Source organism: Musca domestica, unplaced genomic scaffold (assembly GCF_030504385.1).
Source record: "Musca domestica strain aabys unplaced genomic scaffold, Musca_domestica.polishedcontigs.V.1.1 61, whole genome shotgun sequence".
NCBI classification, from domain to species: Eukaryota; Metazoa; Arthropoda; class Insecta; order Diptera; family Muscidae; genus Musca; species Musca domestica.
The window spans coordinates 3,592,418-3,615,033 of NW_026712367.1; the positions used below are offsets into that span (position 1 = coordinate 3,592,418).

Here is a 22,616-nt window from a genome sequence, read left to right on the forward strand (position 1 = left end):
AAGACCCATTCCCCCTCTCGCACTCCACAACTTTTTCCATATCCCACCTACAATGGCTGCATTCAAATGCACCCACATACAAACACTAGAATTCTTTGTGTTGTTCTTGAAGAGTCACTCAGTTAGTCAGTCAGCCAAGCAGCCACAAAGTATGAATGATTTCATGTTGAACATGAAGTATGAACGAACAGCTCATTATTTGACTTTTATGGGGCTTCATTTGGGGGATCTCTTTTTGATTTCAATACAGAGTGTGGGAAAAAGAGAGATAAAAAAACACCTGAGAGAACCTTAAAAAAAAGTTCGGCCTGGCCGAACTTTGACTACCTTTCACCATTTGGAACAAATTTGGCAATTTTCAAAAAAAAAAAAAAATAAATAAATAAATAAAATCCTTTAAAAATTCTGTTAAAATCTTAAAAATACCAAATGTAGCCCTTATATTAGAGTCTACACGACGACGAGGACCTACATAGGCAACTTTTATTATAAGCCATTACAATATTCAAATGCGAAACTTAAAAAAAATCGATGAACAATGTCGATAAAATCTTCAAAATACCGAATATCGGGAGGTACCATTAAATTGGGGCTATACCAAAACATAGACCTGTACAGACAATTTTCTGTCATAGGCTGTAGTATCCATTCCGAATTTCAAATACCAAATTGGAAACAATTCCGGTGAATAATGTAGCTAAAATCACCAAAATACCGAGTATCGGGAGGTACTGTTTTATGGGGGCTCTACGAAAACGTGGACCAGCACAGACAATTTTTTGTAATAGGCTGTAGTATCAATTTCGAACTTCAAGTACCAAATTTGAGACAATTCCGGTGATTAATGTTGCAAAAATCATCAAAATACGAAATATCGGGAAGTACCTTTATATGGGGTCTATACGAAGACGTGGATCTGCACAGACAATTTTTCGTCTTAGGCTGTAGTATTCATTACGAACATCAAATACCAAATTTGAAATACTTCCGGTGAATAATGTCGCTAAAATCATCAAAATATCGAATATCGGGAGGTAGCGTTATATGGGGGCTATACTAAGACGTGGACCTGCACAGACAATTTTTTGTCATAGGTTGTAGTATCCATTACGAACTTCAAATACCTAATTTGAAAAATTTTCGGTGAATAATGTCGCTTAAATCATCAAAATACCGAATATTGGGAGGTACCACTATATTGGATCTATACCAACCCGTGGACCTGCACAGACAATTTTTCGTCATAGGCTGTAGTATCCATTACGAACTGCAAATACAAAATTTGCAGTAATTCCGCCGAATAATGTCGCTAAAATCATCAAAATACCGGATATCGGGAGGTATCGTTACACGGGGGCTATACGAAGATGTGAACCTACATAGACAATTTTCTGTCTTAGGCTGTGGTATCCATTACGAACTTCAAATACCAAATTTGAAACAATTCCGGTAAATAATGTCGTTAAAATCATAAAAATACCGAATGTAGGAAGGTACCATTAAATGGGGGCTCTACCTAAACGTGGACCTGCACACACAATTTTCTCTCATAGGCCGTAATATCCATTACGAACTTCAAATACCAAATTTGAAACAATTCTGGTGAATAATGTCGTTAAAATCTTCCAAATACTGAATATCGTGAGGTACCGTTATTTAGGGGCTATACGATGAAGTGAACCTGTATAGACAATTTTCCGTCATAGGCTGTAGTATCCAATACGAACTTCAAATACGAAATTTGAAACGATTCCTTTAAATAATGTCGCTAAAATCATCAAAATACTTAATATAGGGAGGTTCCGTTATATGGGGGCTATACGAAAACGTGGACCTGCAAAGACAATTTTTTGTCATAGGATGTAGCATCCATTACGAACTACAAATACGAAATTTGAAACATTTCCGGTGAGTAATGTCGCTTAAATCACCAAAATACCGGGAAAAGGGAGTTGCCATTATATGGGTGCTATACCAAAACATGGAGCTACGTGGCCCATTTTTAATACCAAAGGGCCTGCAGACATAATATACATTTGAGTAACATTTTATCAACGTACTTCATTTCATTCGAAAGTCAGAGTGATTTTCACAGACGGATAGACGGACGGACATCGCTAAATCGACATAGAATTTTATGCTGATCCAGAATATGAATATTTCGAGGTGTTACAAACGGAACAACAATCTTAATATACCCTCCATACTGTGGTGGAGGTTATAATATTCTTGGAAATCCATTCTCTGAAAGTCTGCTCAGTTCCTGAGAAATTGTTTTCTATTTCAGTGCCTAGGAGACTCCATAGTGTCTCCATAGTGATTAAGAAAATGTTTTTCTCTACGAAAAACTTGCCTGAGATCCGGAAGAAATGTTTTTTTATTTTTCCGTTTTGGCGTTGCAAAATGGTCAGGCTTAATCCCACCATTGTTGTTTTTATAAAAACAACGTTGGTTTTATAAGTGGAGAACGATGGTAATGTTTACCAGGGGGTATACCTATCCTCATCAGTTCCCTTTTTTTTGTCCGTTTTTTTAAGTCTCCTCAGTTTCTGAAGAATTCAATTCAAATTTTTATTGAGTCTTTTTTTTTTTTTTTAACACGAAAATTTACAATTTTGAAGTGAAGAAAGAAATACTTAAAACTATAATGTTTTGTTTTAATGACTAAAGCGTATTTTCAGCGTCTGGCTTTACAAAAATTGATAATTAGTGTTTACTAAACTAAGAGTGTATATCGTGCTTGCTCCCGGCACTACAATGTTTGAGAGCATGTCTCATTTTATTTACCTTAAAACTAACTTAACCTAAACCTAACCTACACTTAAACAACAGAGATGATCAAACGAAAGTTTGTTCATCTAAGTTGTTAACTAGCCCCTGTGAATTCCACGAGAGGTGCTAATGTAAAATTCTGGACACTGAATATCTTCCAGAGACATGTATAAGTCAATACCTAACGGTGAGACGTAATTAGTATTTTGCCACGTGAAATTAGATTCCTTATTAACACATTCCTGAATAAGCAAGTTTGAATGCATAAAAGCCCTGTTAGCGTAGTTTTTAATTAAACGCATAGCATATACTGAGATTGGGGTAACTTTCGATGCTTCGTATATATACCGATTTGAGAAACGCTTATTATGGTACTTAAAATTTTTTCCAACACAGAGACGAAGTATTTTTCTTTCGAATATCTCAAACTCTTTCATTACCGTTGGAGAGATTGGGAACCATATAGGTAGTGCGTACACCAGTACAGGCCTAATGCTTGTTTTGTAGAGCATTATCTTGGTTTTCGTCGGTAATGACTTGCTATTAAGAAGTCTTGCAAATGACCCCTTAATACCATATGCCTTACCTAAGTAGCCTCGCGCATTTGCATTAAATTTGAATAATTTATTGTACCAAACACCTAAATATTTAAATCTATCTCTAAATGGTATTTCTACTCCATTCAGAGACAACTTCAAGGACTTGCTTTCTGGTACAACCCATCTCTTACATTTCCCTGAAGCGTTCCTCAAACACATAGCCTCGCTCTTAGAAGTATTGATTTTTATACCCCAATCAGTATAGAAAGCATTAACTGTGTTTAAATGACAAGATACCATAGACAACGCCGCAGCAGGAGATTCAGCGTGCGCATACAAAAGACAGTCGTCTGCGTACAATACACCCAAAGAATTTTGCATAGTATGAGGGAAGTCATACATGTAAATATTGAATAGATGGGGAGATAAAATTGATCCCTGAGGAACACCGCATGACACATTCTCCACACATGATTTCAAATTTCCCAATTGTATATAAAATTTTCTATTGGTAAAAAAACTTTGAAATAACTTCACCACATTAGCTGCAAATCCTAATTCTGTCATTTTAAATAATATACCATTATGATATGTTCTATCAAATGCTTTTTCAACATCCAAAGAAACTGCGACAGTACATTTCCTTTCACGTAAATTAGAAATTATATCACTGCTAAATTTAGTCAAAGCATCGAAAGTTACCCCAATCTCAGTATATGCTATGCGTTTAATTAAAAACTACGCTAACAGGGCTTTTATGCATTCAAACTTGCTTATTCAGGAATGTGTTAATAAGGAATCTAATTTCACGTGGCAAAATACTAATTACGTCTCACCGTTAGGTATTGACTTATACATGTCTCTGGAAGATATTCAGTGTCCAGAATTTTACATTAGCACCTCTCGTGGAATTCACAGGGGCTAGTTAACAACTTAGATGAACAAACTTTCGTTTGATCATCTCTGTTGTTTAAGTGTAGGTTAGGTTTAGGTTAAGTTAGTTTTAAGGTAAATAAAATGAGACATGCTCTCAAACATTGTAGTGCCGGGAGCAAGCACGATATACACTCTTAGTTTAGTAAACACTAATTATCAATTTTTGTAAAGCCAGACGCTGAAAATACGCTTTAGTCATTAAAACAAAACATTATAGTTTTAAGTATTTCTTTCTTCACTTCAAAATTGTAAATTTTCGTGTTAAAAAAAAAAAAAAAGACTCAATAAAAATTTGAATTGAATTGAATTGAATCTTTACAGCTGCAAATCTTGCAACAGCAAGTCACTGATCTGGCCGATACTCAAGTCATAGCAGAAGATCGTACCACACGCACAAGAACCGAATATGCTGTGCTGCAGGCCCGTTATGATATGCTCGAAGAGCAGCTTAGAGAGGTAAGTCCCATCTCGGCATAACAAAGAAAATCCTTATTCATTTCCCCCCTTCTCTTTACTACACAGACCGAACTGCGTGCCGAGGAACGCCTGGCGGAGGAACAAAAACGCAATCGAGAACTATTGGCCCGTGCCGAACGTGAAGCCTCTTTGCAAAATGAAAATTGTCAAATAAAAATCAAAACAATTGAAATCGAAGCGAATGCTTTGCGTGAAGAGAATCAACGTTTGCGTGTTCTCTGCGACAAACAAGCCAGTGATTTACATCGTACCGAAGAGAAATTGGAATTGGCCCGAGATCGTATTGCTGGGCTACAACAAGACTTGGATGAGGCTCTGCAAAAGGAGCGTAAATATGAAGAGGAAAAGAAAACGTCCGAGGAATTGATGTTGGAATTGAGCAAGGAATTGGAACGCTTGAGGGCCGAAACAGGCCCAGCAATGCCCACAACATCACCTGAGGCCATAAGACTGGAGGAGTTGCATCAAGAGTTGGAAGAGATGAGACAAAGGAATAAGGGTAAAGTGTAGCTTTCTTAGAATTCCAAGAAATTTACTAAATTCTGTTTTCTTTCTCTTTTAGGTTTGGAAGAACAAAACGAAGAACTACAGGCTGCTGTCTTAACACGAGGCGTTGAAGAGGGTCGCCATCTATTGAATGGCACATTAAATAGTTTGGCTCAAGAACTCGAAGAAATGTCACAAGCACAGGTAAGCTGGGCCGAAAATATCCATAACTTGCCCCTAAGATATGAACACATCACATCCCGCTATCATTTGTGAAAAGTTTTCGCCGCACTCTTCAAGCAATGCCCGCCACATTTTATTTTGCAAAATTTATGACAATAAAACAAAGCTTTTTAAGCCTCTTTAAGCTTTATCTAACGCTTGTAAAGTAGCAATTGCAATTGATCCCAAATGCTAGAATAGAATAACCCAAATATTAGACTATACTTTGCCTCTGATGTAGGCATGAATAATATTTTCAACAAATATTCATATTTAGATGGATATTGAAAAAATATTCTAAATAAAATCCAAATTTATAGAGCCTCGAAAATTGTAAAAATCCCATAGCTCACCAAAAATTGTCGGTCATTCTGTCCCAAATGCTAAAATATAATATCCTCTTTATATAGCCATGAAAAAAATGTTTTAAGTAACCACTCCAGACAGTCACTGAAAAATATTCTGAACTGCATACATAACTTAATAGACCCTAGAAAAAATTCTGAATAATTTTCAAATAGAATATAAAGGATATTTATTTGGTCCCATATACTAGAATAGAATATCCTTTGATTTCCTCATGAATATCTGTTCCAAAAAAAAAAACTCAAATTTAGATAGTCACTTATTAAATATTCGAAATAAACTCCACATTTTGATAGGCCTTAAATCTTATAAAAAATACCTTATCTCAGGAAATTGTTTGCCTTTCTGGCCCAAATATTAAAATCTAATATATCCTCTTGAATGTATCCATAAATATTTTTTTCTAAAAATTGACCCTTCTAAACGAAATCTTAGCCTGATAGAACCTAGAAGAAATTTTAAAACAGAATATAAAATGAATTTAGTTGGTACCATATATGAAAATAGAAAACCTTTCGACTTGGTCATTAATATTTTTTCCAAAAATATTCATATTTAGAAGGTCACTAACACATATTCTAAGACTTCCACATTCTGTTAGGCACTCAAAAATTGTAAGAAACCGATAGCTCCCCAAAATGGGTCTGTTTTTCTTTTGCCCCAAACATTTAAATAATACGCCCTCTTGATATGGCGATGGATAATTTTTCTCACATAAAAAATCCCCTCCGTCCCCAAAAATGGTTCGTCTATCTATTCCAAACATAAAAATATAATATCCTCTTCATGTAGCCATGGGTATTTTTTTGTTTTGAATAAGCTCTTCAGATAGTCATTAAATAATATTATAAACAGAATTCACAGTATTATGAACCCTACAAAAAGTTACTTAAAAAAAAAACATTGCTTAGCATCTGAAAATAGTAAATCTGATTCAAATTTTAGAATATAATATGTTTGATATACCCACGAGTAATTTCTTTAATAATATGCACATATTCTAAACAAAATCCAGACAAACCCTAGCAAAATATTCTTAAAAGATACCAACGCTTCGGGGAAAAATATTTTAACAAAATCCATAACCTAATGGGCCCAAAAATATTCTCAAAAAATCACATAGCTTTGGGGCATTATTCTTAAGTAAATTCAAGATCTGATAGAGTTAGAAAATTATTCTGAGCAAATCTGATGCCCTTAAAAAATCTTCTTGAAAAGTCCAAAACGTTCTGGAAAAAATTGCATAGCTCCTGATATTAGTATGTCTGTCTTAGATATTAGAATAGAAGAATGTCCTTGATATGCACATGAATAACTCCTGTAAAATTATTCACACTAAAATAGACTCGAAAAATGTTCCCTATTCCTAAAAAATTCCTACCGTCCCTGGAAAATTATTGAATTTGTACTTATCAGAAAAATATTCCAAAAAAAAAAAGTCGTAACCGGGGAAACAATTCTAAAGTAAATCAGAAGGGACATCGTTCATGGGTGTCTAATGTTCATATTTCCCATTCAAAATAAAATCCATAACCGGATGGGCCCTTGTAGACTATATAAAAATCCCAAAGCTTCTGAAAAATAACCTTTAATAATATCCGAAACAAAATCCCCCTAGAAATATATTCTGAAAAGATTCCATAATTCCGAAAAAAAAACTTTTAAGCTAATTCACGATCTGATAGTCGTAAAATAATTTTCTGAACAAAATCCACAAACTGATAGATTCACAAAAACATATTTTTAAAAGTAACCTTGAACAAAATTATTATTTAATCCAAAATATGATAGCCCCCCGAAGAATATTCTTACAAAGAGCCACAATCTAATCGTAAATTTATTTTTAAGAATCTTACAATTTGATAGGAACTAAAAACGTCTTCACAAACCCTAAAGCTCTACTTTTGATTCAGAAGCTTCTTGGCCTAGTAGAACTTGGCTCTCCTCCATCATGAATGTAATATGTGACCCATTAGTTTATGATATAAATTATTTTCCCATCGAGCCCCAGAATAATATCTAAACCAAATTCACAACCTACCCTAGGCCCTAGGGAAATATATATTTTTAATTCTGTAGCTTATATTTATTTATTAACATTCTGATAACCCCGGAAAAATAATCATATCCATAGTGGAAATAAATTAAAGAAGCTCTACTGTTGTTTCTGAAACGTCAGAGTACCTGTCCTTGTCCTAATAAAGCTTGGGTCGTTCCCTTTCATGAATGCCTAATTTGTCCCATTGGAGGTTATTGATGCGCAGGATTATTTTTCCATGGAACTCTTGAAAATAATCTAAATATGTTCCACTTTTCATTGTTCTTAAAAATATTCTTGAAAAATTCCCTGTTTCCTTGAAACCTCTTTTAATAGAAACGCGGCCTGTTGTTTCAGAAACGCCTGAGTTGGCAGTTTTTGGCTTAGTTTAATGTGGGTCATTCTGGGTCATGAATCACATAGCTCCTGAAAATAGGCACTAAAAATATAAAATAAAAGTCTCATGAGACCTATTGTAGCTTGGGGTAGTTGAAAATCAAATTTATTTTCCAATCAAGACTCTGAAAAATATTGTAATCAAAATTATTTCCTCAGTCCCCTGGGGTAATTTTTTGGTCAATAGAAACAGAATTCCTCACGCCCTGAGGATACTTTTTTATAGAAAAAGAATTTCTCAGGTCCCAGAGGATACTTTTTCAATAAAAAAATAATTCCTCAGGCCCCTGAGGAGATGTTTTTCGATAAAAAAAAGAATTCCACAGGTCCCTGAGGAGTTTTTTTTTTATAAAAAGATTTTCTCAGGTCCCCGAGGAGTTTTTTGTTATGGAGACAATTCAAATAACAAAAAATTGTTTAGGAAAAAGTCCTTAGGCCCTTAAGTCTGCTGCTCATACCAACATCCGAATTCAAACTAAATCATTTTAAATCACTTCCCCTTTTAATTCATTTGCATGTTTTCAATTGTTTTATCTAACCTCCATTCCATTTTTTTTATTGAATAACTCAAATCACATTGTTTTGTCCTTTGTTTGCAAGATGCCTCCCCCTTACTTACAACAAAAAACATTTTTAAAAAATCTTGATTTGTTGTTGTTGTTTTTATCATATCAAACTTTCATTATTTTGTGTTTTTTTTTTCTTTCTCTTCTTTTTTATGATTTACACAAAACAAAAATCAAACAATTCCAGGATTCTGTGGATTCAGCCACATTAGCATCCTTAAGTCAGGTAATATTTTGAAATGAACAAACAAATTCATTATTTGTTTAAGTGTTCTGTTTTTTGGGTAAAGGATCACCATTTTAAAAAAATACATTTTTTTCATTGAAAACCATAAAACAAACATTTTTCTATTATTTTGTGTTGAAATAACTAACCTGGAATGTTAATTTAAAAAATTTAAAAAATAGGTGAAAGGTGGAGAGATATTTTTTTCATGTTTTTTTTTTTTTTTTGGGTGGTAGTTGATTTTAATAAATGTTTTTTTTATATTTTATTATTATTGATTTTACTAATTTATTAATTTTTTTAATTTTTATTTTTATAGTTACAACAAGCCTTCCAAGAAAAAGAGGAAGAAAACACCCGCCTTAAACACTACATCGATACCATACTTTTGAATATTGTGGAGAAATGTCCCCAACTATTGGAAGTGAAAGCCATAAACAACAATAACAATAATAAAAAATAATATCTACAACACAATCAAGGCCAATTATATTTAAAAAGAAATTAATTTTTATTAATATTATTTTTTTTTTAAATGAACAAAAAATAACATGTAATTATACAAATTAATAAAACAAAGAGAAACATAAGAAAATGTCAAATAAATTTTATGATTTTTCAATAGATTGTAAGTTTAGTTAACAAACCTCCCTTCTATACACAACTATTAAAATAATAACTCACTCACTTAATAATTATACAAAACAAAACAAAAAATTAGTAATTTAAGTTAAATTATATAATTATATACAAAAAAAAAAAACACAATGGCATGTAATCCATAATCTCTCTAATATAACCTTAAAGAACAACAAAATTTTAGTGTAGTTTAAAAAAATCAAAAAGTTTTTATAATATAATTATTTTGTTTTTGTAAAAAGTCTCTTTTTTTAGAAAATCAAATTTTTCCAAAATTTTCTTTTCTAGATGTTTGTTAAATTTTAATAAGTTTTCATTCTTCCTTCCTAATTTCTTTTGTTTGTAACAAAATTTTGAGCTGTTTATTTTCCTCTTGCTTTTGTAAACAAGATTTTTTTTTAACATTAGTTTATAAACACAATTGGTTAAAACCAAAAAATAAAAAGTAAACCCACAACAAACATTAAGGCAAACCTATTGTTAAATGCATCTGTAAACTATAAATATGTATTTTAAAATTAATCTAATTGTTAATGTAGTCATTATTTTTGTAAAATAAAGAAAATATATAAATAATAATAATTTCAAATAGAAAAAAAAAACTAAACAATTGGAATATTTTTGGTTGCAAATTATTATTTTTTTATGGATTTTTATAAATTTCTTTTTTCGATTTTTTTTTTCGAAGATGGTGTAATGATCCAAGAAAAGCCCCACCAAAAAAGTTAAAAGTCCACTTTTCCATAAAAAAAGTTCTTTTTATGATTTCTCTCTAAATGAGCTTATAATTCTTGAGCTTAAAGGTATAATAAAGACCAAGGTTTTTATCTTTGTGGTCTTTAATACACATCAAGGTCTTTATTATACCTTTCACCACAAGATGAGGGTAAATTAGATTAGATTCTGTTTTAACAGAATTTTTAACGGGTTTTATTTTTTGGAAATTGCCAAATTTGCACCAAATGGTGGAGGGTATTAAAAGTTCGGCCCGGCCGAACTTACAGCTTTTTTACTTGTTTTGGCTTAATTAAAAAAAATGAAAAATTTTGATCTTTCCTGTGGATTATTTTTATTTGGTCTTCTAGTTTTTATACCCTACACCACAAGGTGGTCAGAGTATTATGTCTTTGTGCATTTGTTTGTAACAGGCAGAAGGAAACGAGATAGACCCATAGTTCCTTTTGATGATCTGCATAGAATCAGTGAGTCGATTTATGCATGTCCGTCCGTCCGTCTGTCCGTCTGTCCGTGTATTTTTGTAAACAAAGTACAGGTCGCATTTATTGCCCGATCCAGATGAAATTTTGCACAAATCATTTGTTTGGCCCAAGGACGAACCCTATTGAAATTGGAGAGAATCGGTTCAGATATACTTCCCATATACATATATTGTTCATCCGATTTGTTATATATGTTTTCCACAGTTGTAATATGCACTCCGTAACAACGATATTCGGGAAAATATTTCAAATATCACTCAGAAATACCTTTACCAAATTTTATCGAGATTGGTTCAGATTTGGATATAGTTTCCATATATATCTTTACTCGATTTCAAGTTTATTGCGGGTCAAATGGTTAATATAGGTCCGAATTGAATGTATTTTGGGACATACGAACGAATTCAGTCTGCACGCAAGTGTATCAAATTCGGTGAAAAATCGGTTAAGATATAGCAATAGGTCCCGTATATATATGTTTCATCCGATTTGGTATTTATGTCTCTTATACCCGTAAAATCCTCTTCACAACAGCGAAATTTGGCCTCAGCTATCAGATGCAGCATATAAATGCCTCTGCTAAATTTTATAGAAAACGGTTCAGATTTGGATATAGCTCCCATATATATCTTCATCCGATTTCACGTATATTGTAGCTAAAAATTGTAATATCAGCTCATATAAATTTCTCATTTTGATACCGCCAAAAAGGAACCAAAGGATTACAATTTTTCGGAAATATAAATTTCTCATTTTGATACCGGCAAAAAGGAATCAAAGGATTACAATTTTTCGGAATCAAAACTCAAATAAAATTTGAAATTAGTCCCACATCTCTTATTGCTATCAATATTAGATCCCGTGAAAGGACAGGATTTAACAGTCCACTTTTTAGGAGCCTGGCTCATATGCGGCCAAATAATTGCATTACGCGTAAGTCAGATGATAAAATAATCAAAAATTATTGAACTTCATAGTTTCGGCCCATATCTTTAAATGCCCCATAAATCAAATGCGAAAATAAAATTTATTATTTTTTGTGGAACGCCGCTAGATATCCTAAATTCGTTTCCAAATTTAGTTCTCAATATGTAAGCATTACGGTATTTTTTATTTTTAAATAAAATGCCAGCAGGTGGAAATATGTCTCATTTAAGACTTGAAAACACAAATTTTTTATCACTTTTTAATAAATGTGGCAGCGTGTCTACACCACTTTTTCAAGAGTTTTTTATTTTTATTTTGGTTTTGAATTATTTGTTTTCTATTTTTTTTTTTCATTTCAAAAATCTTAAAAACCACTTTATCCTAAAAAATTTGCGTTAACAGAAGGACAATCGAAGAAATGAATCAAAATAATGGTAAAAAAATAATAAAAAATATGTATTTAAATGATTATATGTAATAAATAAAATATCCTTAATAAATTATTAATATTTTATATACGATAAATAATAATTATTAAATTAATAAACTCTTAATTTAATAAACAACGAATGTAATTTATTTGCAATTTGGCCTTTGTAAACAAACGTTGCCAGCCATTGTTATGTTGGCAAAAACCCAAAGCATACTTTTAGGCGTTAGCAATAAACTAACCATTCAAGCAGCAAACTGTGACCAAACAAACCCCATAAAAAACTGTATTTAATTAAATTAAGCACTTATTAAAGCAAGCAAATTTATGACCTCACATACACATACACATGTATGTAAGTGGGTGTAGGTATGTATGTTACACCTTCTAAATATGAAAAAAAAAAAATACTGACATTGTAAATACGCATTTAGCAATTAGCGAACGAACGAACAAACATGGCAAATAAATTTTTATTTTTAGAAATAAAACAAGATTTTGGTGATGTGTTTCAATTGTTGGGATGGATGGGTGGATGGCTCCAAAGGAGGTGGAAGAGGTAGTATGGAAAAATATTCCAACAAGATCTGACGTCAAGATGTTTGTATTTTTGGTGATCTGAATCGCCAAGGATAAAATTAGATTTCAATTGTTCTTCAATGGAGAATTTTCCTGGCTGCAGCTGATGCAAGAAAAAAGAAAGTTGTTCGTTTTTGGGGGTTTCAAGAGTAGGAAGAAGAAAAAAACCAAATCATATAAAAACTTCCGAACACAAGTGGAGAATACAAGCAGTTCAACTGCAACCCGAGAAGTAGTAACATGAATATTTTGGTGATATTTTTGGCAGGTAAGTTGTGGATGGTTCCTGAAAAGCAGGAACTCAATTTTAAATATATTCTCCTGTTCTTTTGTCTCCTTAGGTTTGCTGGCCATACAGGCAGCAACAGTGCCTTTAAACGTCACTCACACCGTCAGTACCCAGGTGCCAGCCAATGTGTTGGCCGGCCAGAAGGATAATGTGGAAGTGCCAGCAGTTGTGATGGAGGTCACCAAGGACAACAAAGTTGTTGATCAGGCAGTTACAACTCCAGTGCCAAGTGTTGTCGATGTGGTGATGCCAACAAAACTGCCTTTACCGGTCACCACAAAACCAACGGCCAAGGTTACTGTCAAGCCAGGACTATTCATTATCCCACCAACCTTGCCAACAGTGGTTGTAGATCATGTTGTCAAGCAAAGATCTATCGATGATGACAACCATTGGGCTGGTGTTCATTGGGGCGACGATGATGACTGGGATAATAAAAATGATAATGGAAAGGATGCAGGACATAATGCCAATTGGAATCTCAAAGGCAATAAGCATGGGATGCATAAGAGATCCAGCGATTGGAATGATCATGGCAACTGGGGTCACAAGGAGTCGTGGCATAGCAACGATTGGAACAACCATGATGATGGCCACCAATGGGGTAACAAGGATAACGATGGCTGGAATAACAAGGACGATGATCACCATTGGCATAAGCGGTCCGTAGGAGATGATGATAATGATTCAGGACATGATGATGGTCATGGCAATGATGATGGTCACAAGGACTCAGGTGACCATGGGGACTCTGGAGACAAGGATAACCATGGAGATGATCATGACATGAAGAAGAGGTCTGCCGATTGGGATGACCATGGCAACTGGGGTCACAAGGACACGTGGCATAGCAACAGTTGGAACAACCATGATGATGGCCACCATTGGGGTAACAATGAAAATAATGGCTGGAATAACAAGGACGATGATCACCATTGGCATAAGCGGTCCGTAGGAGATGATGATAAGGATTCAGGACATGATGATGGTCATGGCAATGATGATGGCCATAAGGACTCAGGTGATCATGGGGATTCCGGAGACAAGGATAACCATGGAGATGATCATGACATGAAGAAGAGGTCTGCAGATTGGGATGATCATGGCAACTGGGATCACAAGGATTCGTGGAACAACAACAATTGGAACAACCATGATGATGGCCACCAATGGGGCAACAAGGATAATGATGCTTGGAATAACAAGGACGATGATCACCATTGGCATAAACGGTCCGTAGGAGATGATGACAAGGATTCAGGACATGGCAATGATGATGGCCACAAGGACTCAGGTGACCATGGTGACTCTGGAGACAAGGATAACCATGGAGATGATCATGACATGAAGAAGAGATCTGCGGATTGGGATCACATGGGTTCGTCGCACAACAACAATTGGAACAACCATGATGATGGCCACCAATGGGGTAACAAGGATAACGATGGCTGGAATAACAAGGGCGATGATCACCATTGGCATAAGAGGTCCGTAGGAGATGATGATAAAGGTTCAGGACATGATGATGGCCATAAGGACTCGGGTGACCATGGTGACTCCGGAGACAAGGATAATCATGGAGATGATCATGACATGAAGAAGAGATCTGCCAATTGGGATGATCATGGCAACTGGGGTCACAAGGATTGGAACAGCCATGATGATGGCCACCAATGGGGCAACAAGGACAACGATGGCTGGAACAACAAGGACGATGATCACCATTGGCATAAGCGGTCCGTAGGAGATGATGACAAGGATTCAGGACATGATGATGGTCATGGAAATGATGATGGCCACAAAGACTCAGGTCACCATGGCGACTCTGGAGACAAGGATAACCATGGAGATGATCATGACATGAAGAAGAGATCAGCCGATTGGGACAACAACTGGGGTCACAAGGATTCGTGGCATAGCAACGACTGGAATCACAAGGATGATGGCTACCAATGGGGTAACAAGGACAACGATGGCTGGAATAACAAGGGCGATGATCACCATTGGCATAAGCGATCCATAGGAGATGATGATAAAGATTCAGGACATGATGATGGCCACAAGGACTCAGGTGACCATGGCGACTCCGGAGACAAGGATAACCATGGAGATGATCATGACATGAAGAAGAGGTCAGCCGATTGGGATGATCATGGCAACTGGGATCACAAGGACACGTGGCATAGCAACAATTGGAACAACCATGATGATGGCCACCAATGGGGTAACAAAAATAGCGATGGCTGGAATAACAAGGGAGATGATCATCATTGGCATAAGCGGTCCGTAGGAGATGATGACAAGGATATAGGACATGATGATGGTCATGGTAATGATGATGGCCACATAGACTCAGGTGATCATGGCGACTCTGGAGACAAGGATATGCATGGAGATGATCATGACATGAAGAAGAGATCAGCCGATTGGGACAACAACTGGGGTCACAAGGATTCAGGGCATAGCAACGATTGGAGCCACCATGATGATGGCCACCAATGGGGTAACAAAAATAGCGATGGCTGGAATAACAAGGACGATGATCATCATTGGCATAAGCGGTCCATAGGGGATGATGATAAGGATTCAGGACATGATGATGGTCATGGCAATGATGATGGCAACTGGGGTCACAAGGACACGTGGAACAACCAATGGGGTAACAAGGATAACGAAGGCTGGAATAGCAAGGACGATGATCACCATTGGCATAAGCGGTCGGTAGGAGATGATGATAAGGATTCAGGTCATGATAATGGTCATGGTGGCGATGGTGATGGCCACAAGGACTCAGGTGACCATGGCGACTCCGGAGACAAGAAGGACCATGGCGATGATGATCATAACATGGAAAAACGCTCCCCCGGTGAGGGTTGGGAAATACATGACAATTATGTGGAACATGACTACGGATGGCATCCAGATTTTTATCATGTAGGCAATTTTCCAGATTCCTCATCATCGGAGGAAGATACATCTGAGGAATCATCCGAAGAAAACTCCTCTGAGGAATTCTTTGCCAAGGAAACGGTGATTTCCGAAGTCCTAAGTCATCCACATATAAAAGATGAAGTAACCGTGCCGCATATTACAACCCTACCACCACCCATTACCACAGACACCCGGAAGTCCAACAAAAATATGACCACTGCCGATGAACGTTTGAAGCGGGAAGTTGTGACTAATACACCTGTGATGTTAACATCAACAATGAAGTCGATGACTACCAAAGTTCCCCCCACCACTGCTATGCCCCTGGACGCTAAGGTGACGACAGCAAAAACGTCAGTAAGCATCACTACCGGTAAGGCCGTCCATCCACTGCTGCGATCCAAAATAGATCCCTGCGATTTGTTGTGCACCAAATTTGAGCTGGAACCCATTTGTGCCACCAACGGCATTTGCATCCATGAATTCCCCAATCAGTGCATCATGGACGGCTATAACTGCAAACATCCCAAGGAGAAATTCACCGCCACCAAAGATGATCGCTGTCTAATGCACTGGTTGGAACAATGCAAGGATAGTGATTTGATTTGAGACGGAGAGAGAAAGAGTGAGAGAAGAGAGGATTTTTGAGTTAATCGTTGAGTTTTTTATTCTTGTTGTATTCGGATTAAGAGAGAAAATTGGTTGGATTTTTTAATAATAAAATAAATTTTTTATAAAAAAATAAAAATTGTTTTTTTTTATAAACTACGGGATATATAGGGATCAGGATATAAAAGAGGAATCTGTAAAGAAAATATAATCTACAGAAATTTTGGTGTAGCCTCCTTACTATGAAAAATATCAGAATACCAGGTTTCAGCCGTATAAATTCAATACATGTTTAAAAAAGTGTTAAGAGGTCGTAACATATACAAAAGAATGTATGACCAGAACAAAAGGACACTCTCAGTTATTTTTCTATGAAAATATTACTTCACGGCTTTCCATGCCTAAAAAGTTCTATTTCATTTAAGTTTGAATTTGATAAACAAGTTGTGCCCGAAGAAAATAGTAATAGTTTTCAAAAAATAATTGTAATTTTCTCTAAAACTTACATTCTTAAGAAATAACAAAAAGTAGGCGTCTTTGGGAGCGCACCATGCCCACTCCTTTCAAAATGGTGACTCCAGCTTTTGGACAAGTAAGTTTTAATATGTCACCAATCGGATTTCATAAATATTTTAGATATCTGTTGTGACAAGAAATGAGAAATGATGGATGGCGCCCAACGTACAGACGATATTATCAGCAAAAAAAAAAATATTTCTATTAATAGAATATATCGTAGGTTGGTTGCTCTTTTGTACTCAATTTAATGGCAAAGTGTTTAACGAGAAATTCATGCATAAAAATAGAAAATCGTGCAAAATGGCGCCCAATATATAGTCAAACAATACATTATTTAAAAAACTGGAAAGATTTACTGAATGTCAGCTAGGTTTGTTTAGGATTGTAGGAGGATCCATTGGACTTGTAAGATCTGCTAAGGGGTTTTACAGAAAGAAGAAGGCCTTTAGAGGCAAGAAAGATTTTCTCAATGTCCACTAGGGTTTTTATGGTCTTCGGAGAATCAATATGACTTGTAAGATCTGTTAAGGTTTTTACAGACTTAGGGAGGCCTTTAGAGGTTAGTTTTTTTCTTTTTCCTTAAAGAGACTGCAATTAAGGGCTCACTTTTTTCTCAGTCATCTTAGAACTGTTATATAGTTTATACTCAAATTCTTCAATAAAATTTAAAATCTCCCGAAATAGCGTTCAACGTTCAGCCAGGGAACAAATTTTTTAGAAAAAATCATGAAAAGTGCTCCAGAATCATTCAGAAAAAAAATTATTTTAAAGAGAGTCCTCTTCGTATTTTTTCCTTACAGAATAAGCTAAGATATTTTAAAATGTTTACAAGCATTCCAAGATTTTGTATAAAATTGTAAAGTGTTTTTATACCCTCCACCGTACATAGTATGGAGGGTATATTCATCACAGACAAAAAACAAATAAATATGGAAGCTAAAATTTTGCACATATAAGTCTTTTGTCTGCAGGCAGGTTAATTTCAAAGATGGACTATATCGATCCACGATATCGTATTACCCCCATATTACGGTACACCTCGATATTCGGTATTTTGATGATTGTAGCGAAACTTGTGAATGAAATTGTTTGAAAATCCACAAAAGGAGTTCCTTCTGAATACTTTACCCCCTGGAAGTGTATTGCCTATATAAGTCTACGATATCGTATATCCACATACATAACGTATAGCCCACATACAACGGTACCCTCCGATATTCGGTATTTTGATGATTTTAGCGACATTATTCACCGGAGTTGTTTCAAATTTCGTATTTAGAATTCGTAATGGGTTCTACAGCCTATGACAAATAATGACGTATGCAGGCCCACAACTTCGTATAGCCTCCATATAACGGTACCTCCCAATATTCGGTATTTTGATGATTTCACCGACATTATCTACCAGAGATGTTTCATATTTCGTATTTAGAGTTCCTAATAGGTACTACAGCCTGTGACAGAAAATTGTCGATGCAGGTCCAGGTATTCGTATGGGCTCCATATATCAGTACCTCCTTATATTCGGTATTTTAACGATTTTAGGAACAATATTCACCGGAATTGATTAAAATTTCGTACTTGAAGTTCCTAATAGATACTACAGTCTGTGACAGAAAGTTGTTTATGCGGGTGCAGTATAATCCCCATATATCAGTACCTCCCTATATTCGATATTTTAAGATTTTAGGAACAATATTCACCGGAATTGTTTGAAATTTCGTAAGTTCCTAATAGGCCTGTGACAGAAAATTTTCTATGCAGGTCCAGGTATTCGTATAGGCCCCATATATCAATACCTCCCTATGTTCGGTATTTTAACAATTTTGGGAACAATATTCACCGAAATTGTTTGAAATTTCGTATTTGAAGTTCCTAATAGGTACTATAGCCTGTGACAGAAAATTGTCTATGCAGGTCCGGGTATTCGTATAGGCCATATATATCAGTACATCCCAATATTTTAACATTTTTAGGAACAATATTCACTGAAATTGTTTGAGATTTCGTATTTGAAGTTCCTTATAGGTACTACAGCCTGTGACAGAAAATTGTCTATGCAGGTGCAGGCATTGATATAGGCCCCATATATCAGTACCTCCCGATATTCGTCATTTTAACGATTTTAGGTAGAATATTCACCGGAATTGATTCAAATTTCGTATTTGAAGTTCCTAATAGGTACTACAGCCTGTGACTGAAAATTGTCTAAGCAGCTCCAGGTCTTCGTATAGGTCCCATATATCAGTATCTCCCTATATTCGGTATTTTAACGATTTTAGGAACAATATTCACCGGAATCGATTCAAATTTCGTATTTAAAGTTCCTAATAGGTTATACAGCCTGTGACAGAAAATTGTCTATGCAGGTCTAGGTCTTCGTATTGCCCCGTTATAGCGGTGCCTCCCTATATTCGGTATTTTGATGATTTTAGCGGGATTTTATTCAAGTTTCGTATTTGAATATTGTAATGGCTTATGACAAAAATTGCCTTCGCAGGTCCACGTTTTCGGTATTTTTAGGATTTTAATAGAATATTTTACGGATTTTTTTATTTTTTTAAAATAACCAAATTCTTCCAGATTGTGGAGGGGAATCAAAGTTCGGCCCGGACGAACTTACTGATTTTTTATTTGTTTTACTTCGAGCCTGTAGAGACTATATTTGATGTCTCCAAGGAACTTTGCCAAATCCGGTCTTAGTCTATTTCTAAAGACCGTTTTTATAGGCATTAAAGGGTTCTCAATCGTTGACATATTTCCACAGATACTCTATATAGGTCCTCTTTAGATATTCCATATTAGACAACATGAACTCCACTCCAGTCATATGAATTAGTCCTTTTCACTCCTCTATATATCCATACTCCTCTATTATCGATTTAAGGCAATTTAAAGAAGTTCCATAGACTTCCCTACAACTGCCAATGGAAATTTCACATAAGTCATCTATAGAGTCTCAATTTCTCTATATTTTGCCCTCGAAGTTCATAACTTCCTACCATCGTTGAATCGCTCCAGTTTTGCCAAAAAAAAAGAAAAAAGCTGTCCCTATACATCTCCAAAAACTAACAGGTTTTCCCTTCCTTATCCCCATCCTGTTGTGTGACATTGACATTGTTTTGCCACTTGAAATACTTCCAGTCGCACCTCTCCGTGTCATTGGCCATTGTGTACACGAACTGGAAACCAAAACAATGCAATTTTTCCCAAAAAAAAAACAATTTAATTTGTTCGATAATAAACTGTGTTATGTAAGAAGCTCATCAACATCGGAAACCGGTCAACCGATCCAGATGAAGATAAATGCACGCAATCTCAATACAGAACAGGTTATACAAAAATAAAGTTGAAATGTGGCGGAGGTGGTGGTTGTGGAACAGCCAATTAAATGAAGAAGCTCCGGCAAACTAGTCTAGCGAACAAGTTCGTAACAACAAGGATATGAGAGGATTTTTTTTGGAGCATCCACAGGTATAAAACCCTGTGACCTACTGGCTGCGAACTGCAGTCTTTTGTAAAATTTGTTGCCGAAAATCACAATATGAATGGATTTCTAGTATTGTTGGGTAAGTTGCGCTGCAGGTGATTGAAAATGGATTTTTTTAAATTTTTATTAATTTTTTTTGTTTGGATTTCTAGTTGTTTTGGGAACCACAAATGCCAGAGAAACACAGCAGCAGAAAATAATAGGATCTCAAGGCTGGAAAATTGCAGAAAATAAGGATTACTTTGCACCACGCACTGAAGGTTCCACAGACTATCAAAATGTGGAACGTTATACCAGAGATGTGGGTAGTACTAGCACAATGGTGCCCAACGTGAAACCGGAGGATGTAATAAACCCAGCAGCAGAAGAGGAACCAGCTAATTTCAGTGAATCTGAACTGAAACATGAGTTAAATAAAGAACTTATATTGGGAATGGCGCCCAACGTAGATCAGTCAAATATTATCAAAAAAACAATGGTCTCTTCTCTCCCAGAGGAATCTGCTGTCTCCAAAGAATCCGAGCCACCAAATAAACAACGAAATAACAGAGATGTATCACACATACTGCATCACAGCAGTGCCTCAATGGCGCCCAACAAAAGTCCAGAAAATTTTTCCAGCAAGGCATGGGATTCAGGGAGCACTACTATGTCAGACGCACCTCCTGGCGGTACTCAGCCCAGTGTCGAAATTGATGAAATTCTAACAAGGGAAGTGTTGCAAATTTTTGGAGGTATTACAACCATGGCGCCCGAGGGGCAACAGGAAGTCATAATCAATCAAAATACGCCAATAGAGCCTATTGAAGGAAGCATGCACAATTTTGAACGAGTTGGGCGAGATATTTCTCATATACTCAGAGAAATTGGCAGAATGGCGCCCAACGCAAAACAAGAGGATCCACTTACAAATCTGAATGAACATCCGGAAAATAATGCCAACAAAAATAAAAATTCAAATTCTCAAAATCCTGAACGATTTGGGCGAGATGTCTCTCATTTAGTGGTAGGTTTTGTCCCAGTGGCGTCCAACGTTGAAAAGGAAGGAATATCCACCCAAATGTCACCCGACACCAAAAATGAATTCGATAAAGCCGTCAACCCCAATGCTGAAGATTTCACGAATGGTGAGTCACAGAAACCCCCGAAATTCAGCACCTCCATAATGGCGCCCAACGTACAGCGGGAGGATCCACTTACAAATCTAAATGAACATCCGGAAAATAATGCCAACAAAAATACGCCATTGGAGCCTAAAAATTCAAATGCCCAAAATCCTGAACGATTTGGGCGAGATGTTTCTCATTTGGTGGTAGGTGTTGCCCCAGTGGCGCCCAACGTTAAAGAGGAAGGTATTCCCACCCAAATTTCACCAGACAATGGCACTAGCTTCAATAATGTCGACACACCCAATGCTGATGAGTTTGCGAAGGATGAGTCCCAGAAATTGCCAACAGCCAGTTTATCCACAATGGCGCCCAACGCACAGCAAGAGGATACTCTCACAGATCTGAATGAACATCGAGAAAATATTATCAACAAAAATACGCCAGCGGAATCTAAAAACCCAAATGTACAAAACATTGCACGATTTGTACGAAATGTTTCACATATACTGGAAGGAAGTGCCACTTTGGCGCCCAACGTTAAAAAGGAAGGTATTCCCATACAAACTTCTTCCGACACTGGGATTGGCTTCAATAAAGCCAAAACAGTCAATGCTGAAGATTTTGCAAAGGATGAGTCCCGGAAACTGCCAACAGCCAGCTTATCCACAATGACGCCCAACGTACAGCAAGTGGATTCTCTCCGACAACCTAGTGATCTCACGAGATCTGCTACCCAGCAAAAACCCATTATCTTTAGAGATGACCAATTACCAGACACATTGATATCAGAGGTGTTTAATCCCAAAGCTCCAGCGACTTCTGAGATTGTTAAAGTACATAAATCGGTTCA

At 36.0% G+C, this 22,616-nt stretch overlaps 2 protein-coding genes across 8 annotated transcripts in view; both read left to right on the top strand.

The window, feature by feature from the left end:
* Positions 1-9,554, top strand: part of LOC101892531 (rab11 family-interacting protein 3) — a 192,724-nt gene extending 183,170 nt beyond the window's left edge. For 6 of the 7 annotated variants that reach the window (XM_059129490.1, XM_059129491.1, XM_059129492.1 and 3 more), the window contains 5 exons: positions 4,569-4,703; positions 4,770-5,223; positions 5,287-5,414; positions 8,986-9,024; positions 9,344-9,554. In XM_059129490.1, the coding sequence (XP_058985473.1) occupies positions 4,569-4,703; positions 4,770-5,223; positions 5,287-5,414; positions 8,986-9,024; positions 9,344-9,487 (900 nt within the window). In that variant the 3' untranslated portion in view covers positions 9,488-9,554. The remainder of the gene's footprint in view (positions 1-4,568; positions 4,704-4,769; positions 5,224-5,286; positions 5,415-8,985; positions 9,025-9,343) is intronic. The other variant, XM_059129489.1, reaches the window with a different exon arrangement.
* A 150-nt stretch (positions 9,555-9,704) lies between these two features.
* LOC101898056 (uncharacterized protein DDB_G0290685-like) lies at positions 9,705-16,732 on the top strand. Its single transcript, XM_059129486.1, has 2 exons — positions 9,705-13,087; positions 13,161-16,732. Exons 1-2 carry the CDS (start codon positions 13,060-13,062, stop codon positions 16,646-16,648), a joined length of 3,516 nt encoding a protein of 1,171 aa, XP_058985469.1. The 5' UTR covers positions 9,705-13,059; the 3' UTR covers positions 16,649-16,732.
* The last annotated feature ends 5,884 nt before the right edge of the window (positions 16,733-22,616 follow it).

Bases quoted from the DNA above. Each gene is read 5' to 3' on its own strand.
- LOC101898056 (XM_059129486.1), top strand. From the start codon at position 13,060: ATGAATATTTTGGTGATATTTTTGGCAG. The intron at 13,088-13,160 runs GTAAGTTGTGGA...TTGTCTCCTTAG, and splicing joins TTTGGTGATATTTTTGGCAG to GTTTGCTGGCCATACAGGCA.